The sequence below is a fragment of the Sciurus vulgaris genome (genome assembly GCF_902686455.1).
Source record: "Sciurus vulgaris genome assembly, chromosome: X".
Lineage (NCBI taxonomy): Eukaryota > Metazoa > Chordata > Mammalia > Rodentia > Sciuridae > Sciurus > Sciurus vulgaris.
The window spans coordinates 122,617,726-122,645,208 of record NC_136471.1 but is presented as its reverse complement, the minus strand read 5'-3'; the positions used below and the strand labels follow the sequence as shown (position 1 = coordinate 122,645,208).

The window sequence follows — 27,483 nt, the reverse complement described above, 5'->3', positions numbered from 1 at the left end:
CAACAAATGGAGTTTCAAGGATCTGAGTTACTGATTAATGAACTAGGCAGCATCCCATCTACAAAACTGAAGGGAGTTCCAATGAGTTAAACAGAGTGGGTGATTTTTATAGGCAGAAAGAAGTGAAGGAAGGTAGGGACAAGGGACAAATATCAGATTAGTCATTTCAAAGTTACTTTTCTCATAGGGATGTAAGTGAAATCTTATAGACTAATGGGATTTTGCTATCATCTCTCCTGATTTCTTGGAAAGAAACAAGGGACAAATACATAGGTATTGGTGTAGTGACATGTAAGAACCTTAACTTCATTTTGCAGCTTCTGTCTTTAACTTTTTTTTGGTGGTGCTGGGGATTGAACCCAGGGCTTTATGCATGCTAGGCAAGCACTCTGCCAACTGAGCTACATCCCCAGCCCTGTCTTTAACAACTTTTTATTTTCAGGGAAAGATGTTTTGTTTTTCTTTTTAAAAAACAGCAGTAAGATGAATTTAAATGTTATATACTTATGTTAAATATTGCAAATCAATAATTTTTATTAAAACGTCAATACAATGCATACTTAAATAAACCTACCCACTTTTTATGATGCAAAAGGAGGAATGGCAGAGAGTAAAACTCCACTGGACTACAGTGAAGTAGGCAGTCTGAAGAGGTAAAGCTTGTTCACATTGACTTTTAGTGACAGATATCCAATGAATAGGATATTCTACATTCTAAAGATATAGAAGAGCACTATTACTCGTAATCTCATCATTTAAATAGAAGTTTAACAGTGGGTTGGTAAACTTCCAGAACTGTATTCATTCACGTGTGGGCAGGATTAATGGGATTGCTATTTTTTATTTTAAATTTAATTTTATTTGAATGCAATAGAAAAGAATTAGAAATGAAACAGAAGGGGCTGCTACACTTCATAAATGTTTCTTCATCACAGACCTACTGGTTCCTCAAAGAGCGAAATGAGGCAGTGGTTATTAAACTCAGGTATACAACAGAATCCCCTGAAGGATTTAGTCAATCACTGGTCGTTGGACCCCACCCCAGGGTTTCTGATTCAGGAAGTCTGGAATGGGGCCAAGAATCTCCATTTCTAACAAGTTCCCAGGTGATGCTGATGTTCCTGGTTTGACACCACACTTTGAGAACCCAGACTGTGCTAAGATCAAGAAAAAAAAAAGACTACAAAAAAGTTAAGGTGGGTCATTAGGGTTTTTTTTTTTTCCTTATAATCTTAAAGATGTTATGAAACATCTCCATGATAGAGGAGATAGTAGTACCTAATCTTTATCCCACTTTCCCTCGCCCATGTCCCAATTTGTCAATGTGTGTTAATTTGTCAAGATTTCTAACATTTATATGCTATTCTACCACTATGATTCCTATTTAAGCATCTTAATTCTGTACTTTAATGGACTCAAAGCTCATACACATTCCTTTTGCTGGAACTTTGTTAGGAATCTGGTATCCCTTCTCTTCTGAATTCTCATTAAATGTCCAAAACCAGGGTCTGTGGACCCAGTCAAAGATATACCTTATTCCTGTAGGGTTTGGCTTCCCCAGGCTGCTCTGAGAGTTGGGAAACACCTAGTTCTGGTGAACCTCCCCTTTTCCTGAGATTCTGAGATGGCAGCAAAGACTTTGGTGTCCCAAGAGTTTTCCTTGACTCTCCTGCATGTGGCCTGCATGTCATCCCATTAGTCAGTGCCACTTATGGGGGATATAAAAGGGATCAAAGTCATACTATACCTTATGCTATGACCATCTTCTCCCTTCCTTATTTGGTGGTTAGTGAGTTTGCTAGGTGATGGAAAAGGAAAGACTTTCTAACCCATCTTTACTTTTCCTGCTTCTGCCTAGAAGTATCCCATCCTTTAAAAAAATAATCCAAGGGCTGGAAATGTAGTTCAGTGGTAAAGCATTTGCCTAGCATGCACAACTCCCTAGGTTTGCACCCCAGAACCACAAACAACAACACAAAACAAAACAAAAACAAAAACAAAAAAAGCAAAAAATCTCATAAAAACTTATTTAAAATGAAGGATTCATTAGGTAAAACATGATACCTTTTTACATCTACATAAATTGTTATAATGTAAATATAATAGTTTTTTCCCAAAGAAAGAAAAAAAGAAAATGTATCCTCCAAAATATTCATGACCATTTTCTCTGTGAGACAACCAGGGGTAGTTTTAAATTTTAATTCTGTATTGAGTTACTATAGATTGGCATGCAGCCATAAGAATAAGAAATAATATAGAGAGATTCCATGTACCCAGTTTCCTTCAATAGGTCAATTTTCAAAACCAGCAAAACCACCAATAGAATAGTACCTTCTGAGGTTAGTGAAAAATTTGAAAGAGGGGATGGTCAGCTAGGAATGTCAATGTTTCAATCTTTTACATTTATGTCTATTATAATACTTAATATTGTATGTTCTAATTCTTTGTCAGTCTCTTCCCTGATAGTTTGTGGGGTTCCCCACAGCAGGGACTGTTTCTTAAACTGTGTTCTTAGTGCCAGTGAAGGTCCTGGAATGCAGGGGGGAAGTGGAGGAAGCAATGGTAAGAATGCATCAAAAAAGTCTCAAGTCTTATTCATTCAAGAATGCAGATTCTTTCCAATTAAAAATGCTATGAATAACCTGTTTAACTTTCATATGAATATTAGATATGTAGATCCTAATAAACAAATCCTATTCACTACTCATTCATCACCATTCAATTAATATTTATATTTAATGAGTTCCTACTAAGTGTCAAGAGACTAACATGGTCCCTTGTTCTTATTTTATACACTAAATTATAAAGTAAGTTTTCCTATTTAGGCTTTATATCTTATACATGCAATATTTTTGAATAGGTATTTTGCAGATAGCATGCTTTGCATTTTGAGAGAGTGACAAAGTATATCTAAATAGGACTAAGTTGTGGAATGAGTAATATTAAATTGGCCATCTTATCCTTGCTACAATAAATTAAAATAGAGCTATAGAACTGATGCTGTTTAACAAGTTTCATTTTTACGTCTAATGTCCATTTTCCCTACTAGACTGTACTGTAAAGGCAGGGTCCCTGTGTCTTCTTTATTGCCTTAGTTTAAGCCCAGTACCTATGAAATACATAATCATCAAGCAAGTAATTAAATATTCATTCAAGGCTCATAACTGTCCTCTAGAACATGGAAACAAATGAAATTGATTCTTTTAAAATTTTAAGACAGCTTTTATAAGTACTGATACAATACACAGTTGTCATACTGTTTGCATTCATTTCTTTTTTATCATAAGCAGAATGTTAAATACTTCTAGAAAACCTGACCTACAGAGAAGGTACAGTACAAGGCAGGCCATCTACCTAAATTTATTATCCAGTTAGCAATGAATCAAGTGCTCTTGCCCCACCTCCCTTATCACTGACTCATTTAAAGCAAAGACTGTCTCATCTTTTCAAGATAATGCAAAGACCTAAATGTTTGTAGTAAGATTTTTCATAATCCTGTTATGAAATACCAAGTTCTTACCAAGCTTCATGTTTTGATTTAGAAAGTTCTGTCTTCACAAGTACTGAGCAGCATTAAAGATCAACAGGTCCTACCCAAAGCTATTAAGTCTCAAAAAAATTAAAATAACGTTCACACAAATTGTTCAGTAACTTCTTCAAGCAGAAAGAGCAACAATATTTTACTTTATTACAAATAAACATTTCACAAAAATTTAGTTGGGAATGTATATGTATTGTTAAGCAGAACATAGAAAACATAAAGAAATCAGGTACTGGGACCTAAAAATTTCACTTAAAATTCCATCGATTCTATCTTACATATAGTAGGCACACTATACATATCAACTGAACTGAAAATAAACACTCTATAAGATGTGCTTGCAAAACATGTAATGCTGTAGTAGTAAAGTACAATTTCAAATATGAGATTTTGTCTGTCACATTTTTAAAAGCCTTTAAAAATATGATATGCACAAGCTTGCCCTGAGGGAAAAATAAGATGGAATATAGATTACAAAATCTTTACATTTTCCACAATAGCATTTTGAAATTGGAAAAGAGCAAATAGTTGTGGAAACAACTGAATGAACAAATTACTAAAAATTCAGTGCACTCACAACTACCTGATGGAAAATTTGAAGCACCTTTTCTCTAGCCTTCTTATATCGTAATATGAAATGTATGAATTATATAGGCCTTAATCTTCAGAAACTTAAGAAAACTTCAAGTTATAAGCCAAAATGTCATCAGAAAAAGAAAAATCCAGTATAAAATTAGCTACTGTAAGGCCACTGTTAAAGTTCTTTCATGTACAGACACTATACAATTCAGATACTTTTGTTTTACATAAACAAAGCTTTCCACATATAAATGTCTGGATATAACTTGGTTAAGTTCTCTCGAAACCATGCTTAGAGAAAAATGCATCAACAAATAATGCCCTTCAAGTATTTCTATTGAGACTTTTTGCAAAAGAAACTGTAGTTAATACAACTTTTAAACTGAATACTGTAATTTAAAAGCAATTTAAAGTGTAAAAAAGTTGCAGCATTCCACTACTGAAAAATAAAGTTATTTTATCAAGAAAGTTACAGTATTAGTGCCTTAGTGCCAATTCTAATTCCCGACAAAAACAGATGCTTCCAAATATCCTCCTGAAGTGTTGCTTCGGTTTGTAACAATTCCAGATTAGGTTTCTGTAGCAACGTTTGGATATTCCTATCAAGAGAAAACAAGAGAAATATGGACTTCAAAAGAAGACTCAATCAGTTATAGAATCTGAGCTAGAGTTGACATTGCAATTTTTGACAGTTTAACTTATATAGTACTACTTGCACCTTGAGATCCCCACAAAAGTTATGTGAAACCCCAAAGACACAAAGTAATAAGAGAACACATCAAAGCAGATATCAAATGATAAGTCAATAAGACAAAAAAAACATGACACTAGATAACACTGGTATTAGTAAATTGATGAAAACGGCACTCTGCTACTTGGGTGAGTTTTGGGGAGGGAGGGCATCCCTAGTGTGAACTTGAGACACTTAAACCTTTGTCTCTCCCGTACAGAGCCTGATAGGGCATAAGTACAACCTCAAACTACTATTTTGTCCTTCACATAATGTGGTATTTCTAATTCTAAAATTATATGGACTTTTCTAATAACTGATAACTTCAGAGAAAGCTATTAAAGGGGAAAAGCTTTCTTGCTTTCAGATGGTTACCTACAATGTAAAAAGACATAAGGTTTCAATAAATACAGGTAAAGAATTCACAAGAACAGTAAGACTATGATTAAAGGGTAATGAATGTGGACTTCATATTGTGATACTATGCAAAATATTAAATTATCAACTACAAACTGGACATAAGACCATGCAACTAATAAAAACAAAAATGGTAGAATGACATGTTTTTCAGGGACATTAAAGAATAAAAATTTATTAATACATGTATCCTTACCTTTTACTAGGATCTTACATTATTAAAACTGAAAGAAATTTAAAAGTTGATTTATTTTTGGCATTTATATTAGTATGGAAATGTTTAATTCCAAACAAAAACAGTGCTGATAGAAAATTCTTATTCTTCTATTTTGGTTAATGAAATGTTCAAAATACATGCAATTATATTTTGTTCAACATCATTCCTTTAAATAGAGGTAGACTGGATCATATTCTTACTTATACAATATAAAAATTATAACTTTACCTTCAAATAAAATAAATAAAATATTACCTACTAACAACTTTAAGAGGAAATTCTACCTACAATAATTCTAAAAAAATTCAACTAAAATATCTTTTTCATAAAAATGTGCAATTATTTTGAATTGTGTTTACCCTGGACATAGCTTCCTCCATACCGTCTCTCAGGTTAATCCCCTACCCTTCCACTGATTTGAAAGCAGAATGCTGAACTAGATATATGAGCTTCCTCTCATCTAGGTCTTCATAAATTGACACCTGGGTCACTACAAATGTTGCTTTACTGGTCTTCCTGCACCTCACCTTTCTTTCACAGAAACCTGCTACCAGTTGCTAACCAAGTAACCATCTTTCTCCTTCTCAGTCTAGGAAGATGTCCTCCTGTTAACACATCAAATCCTGAATATACCCAGCTTTGGAGGCTCTCTCTACTTCATACACTCCCATTTCACTTTAACCCTACAATCTGCTGCCAAAAATGGCATTAGCCCTTTCTATGTCCAGCTCTTCTCCATGCCTTAGCTTACAACCTACCTCCTCCATGAAAACAGTATCAATAACAGTACTTACATTCCCTGACTATTCCTATCATACTGATCTTTTCCTCCTGTTAGGCATTTAACACCTATAAAATTAAGCTCTCAAAAATATAGGTGTATAGAAAAAGAGCCCTTGGAAAGGGCTACTTACAAAATTGGCCCTTGACCAGCATCTAGGAACTTAAATTTCAGGAGGGTTCCAACCATTAACTGGTACATGCTAAAATTATTTGTGTAAAGAATATGGTTTCTCCTGAATATCTCCTTTCCTTCTGAGAGGTTAGAATTTGTATGTGTGCCTGAAGGGGGTGCCTAAAATGATCAGTACCCAGTGAAAGCACTGGGTACTGAGTCTAATGAGTTTTCCCAGGCTGGCAACATTTCACATGGGTTATCACAACTTGTTGCTGGGGAAATGAAGCAAGACCTGTGTGACTCCACTTGGAGAGGACCCTAAATTTGCACCTGATTTCCTCCAGATTTTGTTTCAAGAGCCTTTTCCTTTGGCTGATTTTGTTGTGTGTCCTTCCTCTGTAACACATCATGGCCATGAGTGCAACGAGATGTTGAGCCCTGGTGAACCATCAAATCAGCGGTCCCTGACACAATGGTTTTTGTTCACTTAACTTTTTAGAGCATATGCCTAGGTGTGTGTGAGTGTGTGTATATATAACATTCAACTCCATTCAAAAAGCATTTTCTAAAGACTGATCAGATGAAAGGCAACAGAAGAGGAAAGACTAATGAGACCCCTTCTGCTCTCAAGAAGTTGATAATGTATTTGGGGAAGAAGAAAGGTAAACCATAATAATTAGAAATCAAATGAGACAAGAGTTCAAGAGGAGGCTTTGGTAAGGCTTTATAGTGAGCCTTAAAAGGAAAGTACAGCTTGATTTAAAAAGAGAATAGGGATCAGGAGGCTATTTCTAGCCAAGAGAACAGTAGGAACAAAGGTATCAGTACAGAAAAACACATGCTATGCTCTAAAAAGCAGAGGGCCATGGGGGAAATGTGGCCAGGACTAGACCTAGCTAACAAGTTTGGTCTCTTTTTTTGTAGGCAACAGAACATTTCGAAAATATTTGTGTAAGAGAACATGGTACAATCTGTGTTCCAGAACAATAGCTATGCTAGTAGTAAAGAGACTGAATAGGCAAATTGCAGGAGGAAGGGATACACAACAGCTTTCAAAGCTTCCAAAAAAGAAGCCAGGAATATGTAAGAATCTAGACTATAGTACAAGTGTCATTTTCAATCAGCGGGCAAAAGACAAATTCTACAATAAACAGGGTTAGAAAAACTGACTAAATCCATTGGGAAAAAATCAGATCCAACTTCACATTTTATCATATAAATAAATTCTAAATGGATTAAATATTTCTATGTTAAAAATTAACCATAAAACCACCTAAATGAAACGAAAGAATTTTTATGAGCATGATATGAAATCTAGAAACCATATGGGAAAGAACAGAAGCTCAGTGAATTAGATGAAGGGGAATGAAGGGAAGAAAGGGAGATAGGAATAGGAAAGACAGTGGAATGAACTGGACCTAAGTCTCCGATGTTCATATATGAACACACCATATCATTGAAACTCCATATCATGTACAGTCACAAGAATGGGACCCTAATTAGAATAAGTTACACTTCATGTGTGTATAATATGTCAACATACACTCTATTACCATGTATATCTAAAAAGAACTAATAATAATAAAAAAGAAACCATATGGGACAAACTTGACAGATTCATGACCATCTAAAAGTTCTATGATGCAAAAGCCACCATAAGGAGCTGACAAACATAAACACAAGCAAAATGTATGATAGGTAAATAGCTTCAGTAGATCACAAGCTCTTATAAACCAGTAAGAAAAATCACCATCCCCTAATGGAAACACTGGCAAAGAATAGCAATAAGAAAATTGAGGGAAGAAATACAAATGGCCAATGGACACATAAAAAAGATGCTCACACCATTAATAATCAAAGAAAGGCAAATAAGAACTACTATCTGCTATTAGGTTGACAGCTGATAGAATGTGTAGTGCTATCTAGGATGTTGGTAAGTAGATCCTTCCATGTACTGCTGGTAGAAGTATAAGTAAGTAAAAGGGGCAATATGGCAAGGTACCAAAATGTCAATAGGCTCAAGCAATATTACTGAAAACCTGTAAACTACACTGAAGTCATCAATAGAGGCTTGGCTAAGCAAGTCAGGGATCACTGAACTGGGGCACACATACCCTTAGGAGTATATGACGACGTTCCAAGGAGTATGTGAGTACAAATAGTTTGAAGGAATTAATTTCCTGATCCTTGAATTCCCAGTGTTCATTTTCCAAAATTATCCTGCCTGCATAATTAGTTAGGTCTGGTTCCCTGCCTTCCACCTCACACATAAAAGATACACCTTCTTCTTATCCTGAATCTACTATTTTGTATTACCTGGTGAACCTCAAAAATGACACTCTGAAATATTGGTGATGGTGTCAAGAAAGTGAATGAACACTAACAACTACTAATAAATAGCATACTTTTGTACTTTAAGTCACATGGTTTTTAATTCTTTTAACTTCACTTAACAAAAACTGAAGAAAGACAAAAATCAAGCTGTCAGTGATAGAACACTCAAAATACTTTTGGTGATAGATCACTAAGTGATTTTTTTGGCCTATAATTCAGAGTGAGTCCAAAGAACCGAGTGGCATTGCTATTATAGGAGTCCTTTCTTTCCCATCTATATAATCATATAAACAAGGTTTCTCAGCACTTACATCTATAAAAAGAAAAAATAGAATTAGAATAGATACTTGAACACTATATTATTCTACTAGCAATAAGTAATATTTATCTATGAATACACAAACTAATTGAAAAAAGAAATGTATTTCCAGTAAAACTTCTCTTGTTTAACCAATACTTAATAAAATTTGTAATATATTTATGGTATTTTATAAACTATAACATTAACTCAATCCAGAGAAAATATTTAACACCTAATAGTCACAGAAATCTAATAACATTATGTGCCAAATTAAATTTGATGATTGATAAATACTTTAAAAAATAAATTCTATGGGGGAAGCAGAATGAAATCTAAATTTAAGGCAAAAAAAGAATGATGTAAAATTTCTTAGTGGTAAAAGAATGTATTTGTATTTTTTTAAATAAATGATGCTAGTTATCAAATTTCTGTGGTATGCAGGTCCCACTGAAGAGATTTAAAAGAATGATGTAACAGTTTTATTTAAGACTGTCAGTGTTTATAATATGCAGGAAATTATATCCTTTACAGCAACTTATGATTGAAAAAATAAGAGATAACCTAAAAATGTTTAAGAAAGTAGATAATTTTACAAAATTTTATTGGAGTATGTGAGCAAAATGGTTTGAAAAGTGCTTAAATAAACAATACATTCATACAGTGGAATAATACGCAGCCATTAAAACAAATGAATTGAATGGAGTTATGAATGAGTGACAGAAATAAGAAGACTTAGAACATTAAAGCTGGAAAGAGAACTGGGACAAATGATTAGCAGGATGAGTATCTGGGTTGACTTGGCTAGCTGCAAGAGCTATGGAACATGAGGGGAAGTAATCCATCTGGGGAGGAGAGTTTGATATTATTTTTAGCAGCTACAGTGAGATATAATTCACATACTATATGGTTCAGCTATTTAAAGTGTATAATTCAATGGCTTTTTAGTACATTCACAGCACTATGCAACTAACAACCACAGTTTTAGAATATTTTTCTTACTCTGAAAATAAAACTTACATACACCCTGCCCCCAAATTTTCTCCTAATTCCTTGATCCCTGGCAATCACTATTCTATTTTCTGTCTCTAAGGATTTGCCTAGACATTTCATAAAAATGGAATCATAAAATAGGTGGTCTTTTGTGTATGGCTTTGGTCATTTAGCATCATATTTTAAAGGTCATCCATGCTGTAGCATGTTTCAATACAAGTTTGACTTTGAACATACTAAATTTGAGATGCTTTTAGGATGTCCATGTGATGGTGTCTGGGAGGCAGCTGAATATCTGGAGGTCTGGGGAGCAGTCAAGATAGAAGACATTAACAAAAGTGAAAGTGAAATCTAGGAAGAGGTGAGGGTAATCAAGGCATGTGGGAGGTGTAAGAAAGGAGAATAACAAATATCACATCAGGAAATGCTTTCGTTTAAAAAGAATGTTTGGAGAAAGAGAAACCACCAAGTAAGACATGGAGGTCAGAGGGATAGGTAGTGAAACCAGAGGCTCTAGATCATAAATGTTCAAAGGCAATGATATCCTTACACTTCCTTTGCACCCAGCACACTTTAGCTCAGATATTGGTGGATATACAATAAATCCTTGTTGATTCGTCTGATCTTGGTTCCCATCTTATCTTTGTACTCCATGACTTCCACAATATCATTCAACCCCCAAAACCACAAATTCCAGTCTCTAACTTCCTTTCATGCCCTCTTCTCTCTTTCCTTCCTGTCCATAGGCAAAGAACTGATAGGCACTTAGCTTACCGGTACCTGAGGCTTTCTGGATAATCTATGGTGCTTAGGCACTCTGACCAAATGCACAGGAAGGCCAAGGTGCTTAGGCCTTACTGACCAAATGCACAATTGCAGACGGTTTTTCAGAGGCAATGTTCCCAGAGGTGGCCTCATGAATTCTGACTAGGTTATTTGTCCTGTTCTGACACATAATCAGATCCTCAAGAATTTCTAAAAAGGCTTTCTCTGATAAGCAGATGATATTTAATGGGGGGCACTTCTGAATGCTAGTGGATAAAAGATAAGCCTTATTTCAGGCAGTACTAGATACACCCCCCATCTTCCAACCCAAGCACAGAATCCAAGAAAAAAGAAACCCAGTAAAGGGGATTCAGGTTGCCAAATGGGATTAATATAACAAGTGTGTGATGAATGAGGAAGGATTTTCTACTTCTGATTGGAAATCATACTATTTTGTTGGTGTCTGGGGAGCCAATGCAGTTTTAGGGAAGACAACATCATTCTGGGAAGTAGAAGAAGAGGACATATTAGGAAGATGTCTAGGATCCACCACCACCATTCCCCAAGGCTATTCTGTGTTGCAGAAAGGAAGAACATTGTCCTATGGCACAGAGACAAACTGTACCACAGATAAGGAATGCAAGATGTTTGAGTCATGAATGATCAGTCCAGGCATTCTAATACAGTGGGAGGATGAGGTATCCAGATAAAAACCATCTAAATATTCCTGGTGGACCTTGAGACATGTGGAAATCAGTAGATTTATATCTTATTTATATCTAATTCTAGGGTATCTCAATTAATGAATCATGCAACCTTAATTAATCTAGATGGTTGGTGTAATAACTGCCAAAACATGAACTTGACATGGCAAAAGGCCTAAGTGTGCAGAGATACTACCAAGGCTAAGATGGCTCTCTAGAGTAGGACCTTCAAAGTTCCTTATGATGCTAAAGCTTGGGATAAAAAGTGATGAAAGTGTGAACTGGGAGTGCAGTCCAGTGGTAGAGTGCTTGCTTAGCATGGATGAGGCCCTGGGTTTGATCCCTAATACCACAAAATAGTGATATAAATGGAATCTCATACATAGTAATTCAATTTGAGCAAAAGTATCCCTAATTTAAGGAAAAAAGGGAGGCAACATTAGAAGACACCAAAGATTTCAGGCCTTCATCCTTTTCTTTAGAATATGGGGTAAAATGCACTAACAGTTCTAAGCCATCAGTTTTTCTACATGGAATTGGGTTTCAGAGCAGCACAACACTACTGGGACAGCTTGAAGACCAAGTTAGTCTTAAATACCTTAGCTCAGACCCTGGCGGAAATAGAGCAGCTGCAGTGCATCACTTCCTTCCCTAAAGGTTAGAAAAGTAGAGCCCGACTGTTAAGTAGGGTGCTAACAGTAGGGTACCCGATTTAGTGGTATACTCATAGAGCTGGGTTTTGCTAAAACACGAATCTGTAAAAAGGATGGTTACGGCTCGCTTGCAGGCACTGACAGTAGCCAGACTGGAAAAGCCCAGGTCAAAATAAGCTATACTACAAAGACATGTGAAGTAGGATCCAGAAAAGTAGGCCTAAGAAAAAGAGTATTAGACACCGGAATTGTAGTAGAGCCTGATTTTTAAAAATTTAGCATGTTGGGACCACTTATAAAGCATTTGGATGTCAGTGAAAGGCAACAGGAAGGCAGGGCTGTGACCCACACTGGATTCTAACTATGATGATATAAACAGCCTAGGCCTAAAGATTGAAGAACTATAACAGGTTGTAGCTCCCTCTAGAACACAATTCCTCTATTCTATGATTATGGCCAAATTCTGATTTTTATTTGCTGGTGGGCAATGTAGTCTGAAAGAATGTGGTAGTCAGCAGGAACTGGGCAAAATGAGGCAAAGAAGAGAAGATGAACTGAAGTGAGTTCAAGAGGCATACAGGTTAAAGCACAGTTAAGCAAACGTTTAGGAGTCATACGTAAGTCACCTAAAACTTGGAGGTATAAATGGAGTTAAATTAAGCTAAAACTCAAAGTTCAGCATAGAGTGACTACAAGAGAAACAGACACCATGTACCAGAAACCCAGTCCTTCAGTTGAGGAGAAGACCTGATTCAACCTTGCCCCTCAAGTAGAAAGCAATACTAGCTTCCCTTAGAACAGCCAGGTTGCCACTCACGACTGGACACAAATGTCTAGAAGATCTGCTCCAAAGAAACCTGCCCCACAGAGCAAGAAGAAAACCAGCATCTCTACCCAAGCCCTGGCATAGCCTGACAGAAGAAAATGACTCCAATATCATTCATGCTTCTAAAAAAGAGGTAGTTTCCTAAAACTGTGAGTGACATACATGGTGAAATTAGAAACCTCACTTAAGGTACTCAACTAAAATTGGAGGGTGGGAGAGATTATATAAGATATTCTATTTAATTCTACAACCTAGAAAAATAATCAGTTATCAACCTACTGGTTCATCTTTTGAAAATGTAACTTTTACTAAAATCATTTAAGCAAGCTCAGTGTAAAGGGTCTATAAGCATGAATATTTAAAGAAACACTTATGATTTAAATTTATAAAAGTACAGTTGGGTTATTTGATAGCAAAATTAGAAATATGTACATTTCTCAGAAAAAAATGGCCTAAAAGGGGTAGGGGGGGAGGAAAAAAAATAACAGAATGAATCAAAAACTATTACCCTAGGTAAATGTATGATTACACAAATGGTATGCCTCTACTTCATGTACAAACAGAGAAACAAGATGTATCCCATTTGTTTACAATAAAAATAAATTTTAAAAAATGGCCTAAAATTATGAATAAAAATGAATCGAAAAATTGGCAAGCATGCCTCTCTTAATTGATTTAATACTACTGTTCTCATTTAAAATATAATTATGTGGAAGTGAATCATATATATTTATGTTGCACATTCAAATACTAACATGGTTAATTTAAATAAAATCAATCTGTAACTAAAAATCAATCTGTAACAGTTCAAATTATCAAGAAACTTGTTACTAACATTAAAGAGTTAGTATGATGGAATCAACCTCAGTTTCCATCAATGGATGAATGGATAAATAAAATGTGATAATTTACACAATAAAGTACTATCCAGTCTTTAAAAAGAAGGAGATTCGGTCATTTGTGATAATGTGAATGAACTTGAAGGACATTATGTTATGTGAAATAAGCCAGGCACAGAAAAATAAACATCATATGATCTAACCTTTATATGAAATATAAAAAAGTTGAACTCATAGAAGTAGAGAGTAGAATGGTAGTTACCAAGGGCTGGGGGGATGGTGGTGGGAGGTTAGGGAGATGTTGGTCAAAGGACACAAAATTTTAGTTAGAAGGAATGAATTTAAGAAATCTATTGTAGCTGGGTACAGCAGTGCATGCCTATAATTACAGCCACATGGATAGCTGAGGCAGAAGGATCAAAAGTCTGAGGCCAGTGTCAGCAACTTAGCGAGACCCTGCCTCCAAATAGCATGAGAGAGAGAAAGAGAGAGAGAGAAGGTGCGAGGGAGAGTGGGTAGGGGGAAGGGGGAATTGCACATGATGATTATAGTTAATACTAATATAACATAAACCTATAAACTGGCAAGAGTAGATTTTAAGTGTTCTCACCACAGAAAAATAAGTACGTAAAGTAATGCATTTGCTAAATAGTTTTCATTTTGCCTTCCCACAATGTATGTGTGTGTATGTGTATTGTGTATATATATATATATATATATATATACATTGTATTGTACACCACAAATACATATAATTTGTACTTGTCAATTAAAACCAAATTTTGAAAAAGAGCATGTAGTAGTAATGGTTGTATAGCACTGTGAATGTAATTAATGCCACTGAATTGTATATCATTAAAAAATCATTAAAATGAAAAATTTTACACTATACTTATTTCACCACAATTTTTTAAAAAAATATATTAGTGGGGGTAAAAAGATGAGTTAGAGTATTTTGAAATTATATACCTTTTGTATAGAGTTAGTTCAATATTTTTTGGCACTCAGATCACTTATGTTGTATAAGACTAAAATGTTATCAGTTAAAAGTTTTTACCGAAATTACCATTTCAAAGATTAACTATACAACAGAAATTCCAAAGTAAAAAGTTCAAATGGTTGGCATATTCAAAATATTTCAATTATAATAGCTAAAAGTGTTTTAAGGCTAAATAATCTCACAACTCTATTAGTGTTACTTCTTGAAGTTTTTATTCAACTATCATATAACATCTTAGAAATCTAGGTTGAGTCTTAAATCAAAACTAAATGAAAAATCTCATTTATCTAATGAACATAGATGATTCAGGAGTTCAAAAGTCACTCAACATTTTTAAATGATCATCATCCAACTAACCTTTTTTTTCCTCAGTAATCTGTCTCTGAATTTATTAGTGATAAATCCCCTTGGACCAGCAAACCGCAAACGCTGATATTTAGCCTGAATGTATAAGCTCTTCTGTACCAGGTCTGATTTATATGGGGGATGGAGTCTACCACCTCTAAAGTTGCTCTGTAAAGGGAAAAAATAATTAAGCATTAAAACTATAGTTTCCAAGTCTACAGGTAGATAAATGTCTGGTACTTAGAGCTGCCCTTGATTCTAGGCAGTATAGATTGTAGAAGGGAAGGGGTTCATGATGGTCAAATACATTTCCCCCTAACTAGTTTACTAGTTTATTCTATATACTAATTTCTTCAATAAAATCTTTGTTTTACATAAAAACAATTTTTAAAACTGATACATAAAAGAATTTGAAATGACTGGGCATGGTGGTGCATGCCTGTAATTCCAGTGACTCAGGAGGCTGAGGCAGGAGGATTGCAAGGTCCAAGACATCCTTGGCAACTCAGTGAGACCCCTGTTTCAAAATTTAAAAAAATATATAAGAAGTGCTGGAGATGCAGTTTAGAGGTAGAGTACCCCTGGGTTCAATGCCCAGTGCCACAATAAATAAACAAATAAATAAATAAGAAATTTGAAATGAATTCTTGAACTTCACCATGCTAAAAAAATACAATTTTTCAAAACCCCCAAAGAGCTAAAATTATTAATTATTATTATTATTATTTTGGTACTAGGGATTGAACTCTGGGGCATTTGACCACTGAGTCACATCCCCAGTCCTATTTTGTATTTTATTTAGAGACAGGGTCTCACTGAGTGCTTAGCACCTTGCTTTTACTGAGGCTGGCTTTGAACTCGTGATTCTCCTGCCTCAGCCTCCCAAGATGCTAGGATTATAGGTGTGTGCCATGGCGTCCAGCTAAAATTATTCTTCTGATTCATAGTGACTATATCAAATATCAATGAGGGGGGAAAGACATTAAGAATCCATATTTAATAATCAAAAACTTGGTTTTTGAAGGTTTCCTGTTGAAATCTTCAAATCAATCTTTCTTTACCACAAAAAAAACCATTATAGCAATATGGATTATAAAGACAAATTCCTAGCCTGCATACTGTCCAGTACTATAATAGGCATAAGAGGACAATGAATGTTTGCGTGTTCCCATGTGGCCAATAAGAGGAACTTGTATCGTAATTTAGTGCTAGGGGAGTTTGGTTACTCACGAACCCATCCTCTCCAAATCTTCTGAAACAATTCTCTATATCTCCTTCCCTCACTCCCCCTACCATGTATTCCTCATGGCCTCCTGCATTTCCAGCATCCTCCTAGAATAGTCTAAAACAGAAGGGAGAAGTAGCCCAATTGTTTACCTCTGCCTTATTAAGTCTTAAAACCTTGACTACTTGTTAACTCACTGGAAGAGGCTGCATTAAGTAAGCTCTTGACTATAAAAGGATTTCTCCCTCAAATTATCCAACTAAATTGTCCTGCTATATATATATATATGTAGGCCCAGGGTTGTAACTCAGTGGTTGTAACTCAGAGTGCTTACCTGTTGTGCATGAAGCCCTGAGTTTGATCCCCAGCACTGGAAAAAATTTTTAAATTAAAGAATAAATGTGAAGCCATATGAAGCAAAACTCTAGGCAAATTTAAAAACATAATAGAACAAGTTCAACATAAAGTGAATATCGGGAAGCCTAATTCCAGGAAGTCAGGAGAAGATATGGTAGAAAAGATAAGGCTTTGGTGACCCAACATGCTCTCTCAGGCAGAGTTAACTATAAAATTGTTCTGAATTTACTTAACAAAACCCGTATCTAATAATTTACACAAGGGAAAGACTAAACAGACACACCCTTTTTTCTGTAGGGGTGGGCAATTTAGTGGAGTTGCCAATCTGAGCACCTGACAGGCAGCTAATCTTAACTGATTTTGCCAATAGGAGTCTCTATGGATATACAAGACAAGAGCTGTCCAAGCTTGAAGAATATAAAACAGCATTCAGTTCTACTGGCACAAACAGGAAGTTGTATTCTTCCATCTCTTCTTACCACTCATGAATTAAGGATTCAACCAGTGTTCACTTATTGGGCACAGACAAAGGTCAGATTAAAAGTTGCAGACTCTCAACTTCAAAATAGCAGGCACTGCATACCAATTCATTCCCAAATTCGTTCTTTTTTTTAAAGTAAAATCAGAATTCTACTCAGATTAGTATTTATCAGGAATAAACTTTATTTTCTGCTAATTTGCTTTCACCTTCTCAATTTCTCAAGCAAATGCTCACATAGAAAGGAAATCCTAGCTGGGCGTGGTGGCACATGTCTGTGATCCCAGCAGCTTGGGAGACTGAGGGAGGAGGATTACAAGTTCAAGTTCAAAGCCAGCCTCAGCAACTTAGCAAGGTCCTAAGTAACTCAGTGAGAGCCTATCTCTAAAATAAAATATAAAAAATAGCTGGGGATGTGGCTCAGCGGTTAAGTGCCCCTGGGTTCAATTCCTGGTACCAAAAAAGAAAAAAAAAAAGGGGGGGGGAATCCCAGCCACTTAAAAGGTGATCAGGTGATCACTGGAGTCCAGGAGCTGGTTATTCAACACAGCAAGGCACCATTTCAAAATAAAACAAAAACAAAAAAAGAGAAACACAATCTAATTATATGTAAACATTTGATGACAAAGTTGCATGGAGAGGGTTTTGTCTTTAAATCAAATTCTTTCTTTTTTCTTAATTTAAAACACTATGAGTCATATTTCAACTATTACATGACCAAGGTCCCAGTCAATAGTTACTCCTTTTGGAATGCTTGGGTAAGAATTTACTACTGATAAACTACTAAGGCTTAAAACAAGCTACAATTATTTAAAAAATAGGGACACATTTGCTTTGTAGAAATTTAAGATCTGTGAAGGGTGAAGATCTATCTTCTATGCTGTTTCAGGCTGGCAAAATTAAGGGATCAAAGTCTCAGGGCAATGGGCAGGATGAGATAGTGATTTAGGATAAGGAGAGAGAAATAAGGAATCATAAGGCAAACAACCTCAAGCCACTGAAATGCAGAAATAATGTCACTGAGATGCAGAAAACATAGTTGCAAAATTGGCCCATGCCTTTGTAAAAGGAGGGAAATACACAAGGGCAGGAAAACTGTGGATTAAATTGTGCAGCTCCACTCTGATTGCACCTCCAGTCCAGCTCCTGATACAGCTCTTCTATAAATATTGGACCCCCCACTCAAGTCAGCGCTGCTTCTCACTCTCCAGACAGCCCACAACTGTCCCTTGAATGTGGATCTACCTTCCTAAATAAACCTTTCTATGACTTTAAAAGAAAGAAAGTTTATGTCTGAATAAGCCTGTAAACCCCTAAATAGATAGCAAAGAAATAAGATTTCTTCAACATGAAGAGTTAACCAATAATAACTCTTAAATAAACTAAGATTAAACATACTATGCTATTAAAGAAACCAATACTATTCACAAATACTACAATCACTGCATTAAATGAAAAGCCTCTTCAAATACTACTTGTTTACACTCTGACAATAAAATTCAGTTTAAGCAGCAACTAAGGCAATGCCAGAAAGAAAAGACACTGGGGCTTAGTAGCTAAGTTGCCATTGATGGAGCAGCTGTTTTTTTTTTTTTTTTTCCCCCTTTTTGATGGTACTAGAGATTGAACCCAGGGCCTCACAAGTATAAGGAAAGCACTCTACCACTGAGCTACAACCCCAGTCCTGCTCCTGCTATTTAAAGGGGAGACAGAGGCTGGGTGCAGTGGTGCACATCTGTAATCCCATTGACTCAGGAGGCCCAGATGGGAGGATTGCAAGTTTAAGGCCAATCTTGGCAATTTAGCAAGACCCTCAGCAACTTATTGAGACTCTGTCTCAAAATAAAAAATAAAAAGGAATGGGGATGTAGCTCAGTGGCAAAATGCCACTGGGTTCACATTCCAGTACCAAAATATAAAAAATAACTAAAGGGGAGATAGATACTTGCAAGGCTATGAAAGGGGAGCACTGTTTACAAGACTCCCAGCATTAAAAAGACTAAGCTAGTTCTTCAGTGAAAGTCATAACAATATGTTAGGCTGAATTACAGCTTTATAATTATGGCCTGAATATTATTTAGGCATGCAGACAGAGTAATTAGAATGTAGGTTCTATAATAATTTTCAAAAACCTGGTCACTAGAAATGGATTTTAATCTTTTTAAAATTTGGATTTTGGTTTAAGTTCCATCCTCAGAGTACTTAGTAAAAGGAAACAGATAATGGAAATTATTGGCAAAACAACTGGTATATTATAGCAGAGTAATTAAAATAACTAAGTAGATTCCTCTTTTTACTCTTTTAGAAATGGGGATGTCATACATGATGAAACAAACATTATTTATTCTAGGCTCATTTTCCAATTATTAAAGTTACAGAAAATTTCAGATGAGAGAATTATAATCAGACAATATAATTTCATTAAGACTATATGAACAAACTTGATATCTCAGCTAATCCTGAGATTTACATGGTTCATTTTTGTTTACTATATCTTTGAATTCATCTAATTAATGTAAAAAGTAAATTTTAGGAAATTTATTTTTCCTTTTTTGTGGCACTGGAGATTGAACCCAGATGTGCCATACAATAGAGCTATATCCTCAGACCTTTTTAATTCTGAGACAGGGCCTTGCTAAGCCGCCCAAACTGACCTCGAACTTGCTATCCTCCTGAGTAGCTGGGATTATGGGCATGAGCCACTGAGTCTGGCTAGTATTTTCTTTTCTTAGGAAGGATTATCTCCTCACACTATATACTATATTACTATGAAAAAATTATTGACTTCTAAGTAATCATAACATTATGTAACTTTAAGTGATTGGTCAAGAGAAAAGATCATTGCATATGTTTTGAAAAATACCTAACAATTAATGATAAAGAATCTTCCCTTAAAAAGGTAACAAGAAATAAATCGTGATGATCTTACAAAAATACATTCAACTATATCTGAGTAATGAGAAGAACAACTTGTAGAAGCACTGAGATCTGCAAATCCATCTACACTGCCTCTAGGTGATGCAGACATCACAATTTCAGTTGATTTGATGCCTCATTACTCAAGAGATTAACAGATGGTATAAAACATTTATATCTCTATAGCTGTAGCTATTATTGAAAACTCAATGTCATACATGTTTTAGGTATATAAAGCACTGGATAAAAATGTAATCTTCTAATGTTTACAAATTATGCTATTCCTAGTGGAAAAAATCCTTTTAACATCTAGAAACTTTGTCAAGAAGCCAAGTATTTATAGATCACTCAACCACCCTCCTAAGTCTTATGTTAGGATAGTTTATACTACACCTTTCTGTTCATACTAATTTCTTCTTAATCAGCTAAGTACTCTGTCAAGCCTGCCTGGTACTTCCACAAAAAAAGCTTGAATTCTTTCCTTTTTTGTGGGGAGGGGTAGAGACAACACAGTGAAAAAAACGAACAAAGTACCTGTCATAAACAAGAAATTCAGTCAAAATGGATTTTAAAAACACAGCTTTTGAGAGCAAGGAGAGAAATATAATACTTTGGACTATTGCTTTTACTCCATTTGGGGGATGAGTGCTTTAGATAATCAAACATGTTGGTTGATTAAATACTATCATTTGTATTAGATATAGATGTAGAAATTATTAGAATGTGATAAAATACACTTTAAAAAATTTGTCTGGACCAGAATCTTTCTCTGATGAACAAGAAAGCCTCTCTGGTGGTTGCATGTCTGTCTATGGGCAGGGCTTTTCAATCAGTAATTCTTGGGAAGTATGAGAGCTCTGCATTTAACACCTTAGAGGTTTAAGGACAGGTTTAACAGGAGGGCCCGGGACCTTGCCTGCCTCCCCGCCTAGAGCCACTCCACCTGTATCTGTCTTGTGCATTTGTATTTCCAGGTAATATTTGAAAAAAAGGGTTCACTGGTTAAAAAAGAATTGAAATCAAGTCCTGAGGAACAGGTGATCAATAAACTGATTATAGTTAACTGTAAATACTAGAAATAAGCATATAAACCAGATACACTAGTTTATAGCTACTATTTGAAATAATATCCCCATTTAATTTAATTATACTTAGAATATTATGCTCAAAGCATAAGCCCAAAGCCAGAATTAAATGGAAAACAACACTCAATACCTTAAAAGGTCTTTTAAAGCCTCTTGTATTTTGATGGTTTCCCTCAACTCCAAATGGTTTCTGAGTAATAATATCCTTTCTCCGCATAGTATAATTCTGCATGAAAAAGTATTAGTATAGGTTAATATACTTAAAGACTGATTTTAAAAACTAGTTTCACCATTTAAAAGACACATATTACTTTGGATGGTGTAGAGGAAAATGGGGCAGGAGGGGTGGGGGATAGTAGACTGAGACAGACATTATTACCCTATGTACATGTATGATTACATGGTGTGAATCTACATAGTGTACAACCATAGAAATGAAAAGTTGTACCCCATTTGTGTATAATGAATCAAAATGCAGTCTATAAAAATAAAAATTAAAAAAGACACATTTAAATTTATAGGATTAAGAACTCAAGGCAGCAGGGAGTGGTGGCTCACTCCTGCAAACCCAGCAATTTGGAGGCTGAGGCAAGATTCCAAATTCAAAGCCAGACTGGGCAACTTAGAGAGACACTGTCTCAAAAAATAAAAACAGCTAGGGATGTTGCTCAGTGGTAGAGCACCCCTGAGTTCAAACACCAGTACCACAAAACAAAACAAAACAAAGCAAAACAGAAGCACCCAAAGCTGGGATCATGGAGTTTAGCTGTGGAAACACATGTTTCTCCTTCTTTGATATGACCCATGTTAGTTTGTGAGAGGCCAATTTCATCTATGCCTGTGATAAGTGTCAAAAAAAAAAAAAAAACCCCAAACAAATAAAAAAAACTCCTACTCCTATTTAATGCAATGGGTGACTTTTTAAAAAATAGGCTATGAATCTAGCATTTATTTACACAGGCCTCCAGGAGAGCAAGATAAACTTATTACTATCAGAAGTTGCTAAATGAACACAAATCCCCAATACTGCAGGAGGCAGGTTTTGCTGACTCAGATAACTGATTTGAGGTGATGTTCCTGCCATGGCTTGGAAAGTACCAGAAATAAGAGAAACAACTACATTAGTAAATCTGTAACCACAAAGAACCTGAATCCTCTGTCAGGGATTTAAAAAAGGTAGAGTCCATTCTCAAGACAGTTTCTTATTTCTAAAATCAACAATCTTATAACCTTCTATATACTCCATTTTCTGTGGAGTCTGGTCAGAGGGAGGATTGCAGGCAGATGCTGACATGACTCCTGATGATCCCCACCAATGATCCTTCCCTTTGAGTGTGGGTAGGACCTAGTAACTTGGTTCTTGCAATTATAATATGGTACAGTAATGGGATGTTACTTCTGAAATTAGGTTACAGACACAGATTCTGGCTTCCATCTTTCCAGTCATTTCTTATGGAAGGTAGTCAGCTGCCATTCTGTAAGCTGCCCTATAAAAAGGCAAATCTTTAAAACAGAAAGGAGATTAGTGGTTGGCTGGGGTGGGAACAGGGGATAATTAAACAGGCATGAGGGCTCTTATTGGATAATGAAAATATTCTAAAACTAGATTGTGTTGATAGTGACACATCACCATAAATTTACTAAAAGTCACTAATTTTACAACTAAAATGGGTGAATTTTACAGTAAGTACATTATATTTTAATGAAATTGTTCCCAAAAAATTCTTAAGAAAGTTAGTACTGTAACAAATCCAATAAAATGCTACTAAATCAGAGATTAATATTTCTTTTGTTATAATAACTATAAACCTCAACAGAATCGTCTACATACTTAATCCACCATTATAGGTATTTTGAAAATATATATTTGAGGAAAATGTACAAAAAATGAAAATTCCGGAACTCCAATCTTACTATGTAAGGTTTCTGAATAAATTTTCTAAAATATGATTTTACAAAATGTGTAGGTTTTGGGGATCCATCAGCATGAATATTCTTCACCTTTGAAAAACTGGAACGCTGATCATTCCTAATGAAATGAAAGAGAGAGAATAATAATCTTTTATTAGTTTACTTTTATCCAACAAATAAACAAAAAAATTTAAAAAGCCCCTTTAGAGGCAATTAAATTAACACAACAGTAAACTCAATGGTATTTCACTACTAAAATTACAAATGTTAGTTTTTAGGGCTAACATTCTCATTAAAAAAAAATTATTCAGTTAAGTTGGAAGTTATCAATGGGGGAAAAACAATACTCCTTGTACTAGGGTTCCCAACCTGAGGTCCAAGGACAAGCTTCCTCAAGGCTGTAACTAATGTGAAATGTGTGTTTTCTGAGGAAAGACTGTCACTTCTCTAGAATTTGGTGGCACTGCCCCCACCCTGCCCTTGTTAACTCCCCTTTCCAAAAGCACTAATGACTCATGACTTGGCCCATTTGTCAGAGGTAAGGTATGGGACTGACCCAGGGTCACCTCACTCTAATACTACTAGGCCATGGGATTAAAAGGAAGGCTCCCCTCTCTTGATACTGAGAGGTCCTGAGACCATCAAGTGCTTTTTCCAGGGAGCCCTATCAGGGAGGGAGGTCCTCCTTTGGGCTTTTCCTCTGATCCTGGAAGCCTCAATTCCATAGCCCTTGGGGAATCCTCTTCCTTGTCACATCCCACATCTCTCCATGCTGCTCCCAAAACCCTTCCTATGTCTTCTGCAGGCCTTGCTCTATGGTAAACTAGCTTTTCACTACCTCAGCCCTACTTCAGTCCCTCCATGCATTGCTCACTGCATCAGAATAAAATCCATACTCCTCATCAGGACCTCCAAGGTCCTCCATGCTCTGGCCCTTGATGCATTGCCATCTGCCTTACTGCACCCTCCCCAACACACACAATGAGTTTCTGGGACATTTAACTTCATGTGGTTTCCAGCACACACCACAATCTCTCCTGCCTCCACACCTCTGCACCTGCAGTTCCTTCTGTGATTATTTCCTTCCACTTAGATGAACTTTGAAATTTAGCTCCGTTTGTACCTCTTCCAAGGAAGGCTTTCCTAATCCCCTCTCTGGTAAACTCGGTACCACATAAAACTACATGTGCATAATGTATTTTGGGGTGATAACACCTAGCTCTCCATGTTTGTAACTACTGGTGCACCTGTGTGTTTAATGGAACAAGCTGCGATTCCTTCAGAGAAGGCACTTCAGTGGATGGTTCATTTTGTGGCCCCAGCTCTGACCCCCAAACCCGACATGAAGTAGACACTTGGGTCTTTTAAAATGTTAAAAAAAAAAAACACCCATGTCCTGTTAAAATGCTTGTGACAAGAGAGTAAGTCAAAATAATAGGGTGCCAAGTTATATACTGAGGATAATTTTGGTTACTTAAAATACACACATATGCTGAGAAAAAAATGATAGGAAATGTGCTAAATATTAACAGCGGTCATCTCTAACTGGTAGAATTAAGACTGCCTTATATTTCTATACTTAATTATATTTTTTCCAAATGATTACCGTTAGCATATATGAATATTTCTATAAACAAAGAAATGGACTTTTAAAAACCCTCTTTGCAAGGCACATATTGGATAAAGGAGTACAGGTTGAACATCCCTAATCTGAAAATCCAAAATCAGAAATGTTCCAAAATCTGAAACTTTCTGAGCACCAACATAACACCACAAATGGAAAATCCCACACCTGACCTCATGTGACCAGTTACAGTCAAAACATAGGCATACTAAAGACATTGTGTAAATTAACTTCAGGCTATATGCATAAGGCATACAGGAAACATAAATGCATTTAATGTTTAGGCTGGTCCCATCTCCAAGATATTACATATATGAAAATATTCCAAAATTTAAAAAATCCTAAATCTGAACCACTTATGGTCTAAGCATTTCAGATAAGGGATACTCAACCTGTAGTACCTAGAATATACAAAGAACTCTTATACCTCAACAATAAAAAGACAATAACCAGATTTTTAAATGGGCAAAGGATTTGAATAGAAATTTCTTCAGGGAAGACATACAAATGGCCAATAAATATATGAAAAGATGCTCAACATCATAGTCATTGCAGAAATGCAAATCAAAACCACAATGAAATACCACTTTACACCCACTAGGATGGTTATAATAAAAAAGATGACAACACCAATGTTCATAACAGCACTACTTAAAATAGTCAAAAGGTGGAAATGACACAAATGTCCATAAACAGAAGAACAGATAAATAAAATGTGGTATATTCATACAGTAGAATATTATTCAGCAAAAGAATTTTTTGAAAAAGGAAGGAAATTTTGACACGATATAACATGGATGAACCGTGAAAACATGATACTAAGAAGCTAGACACAAAAGGACAATTTGTATGATTCTACTTTTATGAGGTATCTAGAATAGGCAAATTTATAGAGATAGTAAGAAAGGAGGTTACCAAGGACTGGAAGGGAGCGAGGAATGGGGAGTTATCATTTAATTGGTACAGAGTTTCTGTTTCTGAAGATGAAAATGTCCTGGAAATGGATAGTAGTGATGGTTCCACAACACTGCAGTTATACTTAATGCCAATGAACTGTACACTCAAAACAATTAAAATGGTAAATTTATGATATATTTTGCCACAATAAAAAATCAAAAAAACATTTGTTGATATTTGATTTTTGAGTAGGCAAAAACACCCTGATTAAAGATTCTATTTCCCATCCTCTCTACAACTAGGCATGGCCTTGGGACTAAAATTTGGCCAACAGTGCTAAAGTGTTATGTGTAAATTTCAGGGAAAAACTAGAATGTAGACATGATAGCTAGAGCACAACCAACCACCTTGGGCCATGAGGCACATGCTATGTGCGAAGGGTAGAGGAGGAGAAAAGTCTAAGGAGCCTGGTTCATTGATGGGTTCCATCTACTATGTCACCTTATCTTGCAGACTTCCTACCTCCAAAATTTTTTTGTTTTAACTTGAGAAGAATTTTTTTCTCCAGTTTTTACAGTTCACTCTCTACCCAGCAACCACAGTGATCCTTTTAAAGTTTAATTGCCATTATATCTCTTCTCTGGTTAGAACCCCGGATGTTTTCTAATGTCACCAACAGTAATACAGAATCTCCATGTCTTTCAGCCCTTCAAAGTTCTTCATGCTTTGACCTCATCTACTCTCTTTTTCCTTTTCCTCATTTTGCAACTCACCAGCTTCCTTTCTAGTTCTTAAACAAGAGCAACCATGCTCCAGACTCAAGGTCTTTGAATTTACTGTTCCCTCTCTTGAAATACTACTCCTGCCAGGTAAACTTGTGGCCAATTCCCTCAATTCACATCCCTGCTAAATTTTTAAAATCATATCATACATCACTCTTTTCTATTTTCCTCTTCTGCCTTATTTTTCATCTATCACTTCACTAACATGCATTTATTTATTTATTTTCTTTCTTCCACCATTAAATTGAAAATGCCACAAAGGCAAAGGCTTTGTGTATACTTTTATTACTGCATCCCCAGTGCTTAAAACGATAACTGTAGAACAGAGAAATATCTGTTGAACATATGAATAAAAGATCTGCATGAAGTTCACTCTAGTTCAGTATAGATTATCACAACAGCAAGAATAAAAACTGATGTTTTCCTATAAACTGACTACCTAAAAAGTAAGTCTTGGCATTTGATGTTCTTTTGAAGTATAATGACATTATTTTTAAGCACACATAGCCCATATTTACATAACACAACTTAATTACATTGTGGAGAACTTAGTAACACTTGTTAGAGGAAGGAGAAATAGTGTGTCAGAAGACATGGAGGGCCTGGGGCTGTAGCTCAGTGGCAGAGTGCTTGCCTCACACATTTGAGGCACTGGGTTCTATCCCCAGCTCCACATTAAAATAAAAAAAATAAAGATATCATGTTCATCTACAACTAAAAAAAATTTTTTAAAAAGACATGGAGACATCAGGGTAAGAGACTGACCAGAAGGGAGAGCAGTGGAGAACAGCAGTGTCTTGGAAACTAGATGCAATCCCTGAGATTCAGGTTTGTTAATGAAGCATCCTAAGGTATCAGAGAATAGGAATCCAGGTAGATATACATTCTAATTTAAGTATTTTTGGCCCTGTCTGGTGCTTTGGAAAGTCTTCATTCATTCAACAAATATGAACTGAGCTCAAGGCAATGGGGATACAATGGTGAGCCAATAGACATGTAGCCCATACACAATGTTTTTTGTGGTACAAGGGATTGAACCCAGGGACACTCTGCCTCTGAGCTATAGCAC

At 35.7% G+C, this 27,483-nt stretch overlaps 1 protein-coding gene across 9 annotated transcripts in view; it reads right to left on the bottom strand.

Annotated features, from left to right (window-relative positions):
- Positions 1 to 2,867: 2,867 nt before the first annotated feature.
- BCLAF3 (BCLAF1 and THRAP3 family member 3) overlaps positions 2,868 to 27,483 on the bottom strand; it is a 63,018-nt gene continuing 38,402 nt past the window's right edge. For 2 of the 9 annotated variants that reach the window (XM_079122882.1, XM_079122881.1), the window contains exons 8-12: positions 23,115 to 23,229; positions 21,331 to 21,426; positions 16,699 to 16,734; positions 15,152 to 15,307; positions 2,868 to 4,719 (exon numbers count right to left, since the gene is read on the bottom strand). In XM_079122882.1, coding sequence (XP_078979008.1) covers positions 4,690 to 4,719; positions 15,152 to 15,307; positions 16,699 to 16,734; positions 21,331 to 21,426; positions 23,115 to 23,229 — 433 coding nt within the window. In that variant the 3' untranslated portion in view covers positions 2,868 to 4,689. Of the gene's footprint in view, positions 4,720 to 5,463; positions 5,492 to 15,151; positions 15,308 to 16,698; positions 16,735 to 21,330; positions 21,427 to 23,114; positions 23,230 to 27,483 lie in introns of all 9 variants that reach the window. The other 7 variants (XM_079122874.1, XM_079122875.1, XM_079122876.1 and 4 more) reach the window with 6 other exon arrangements.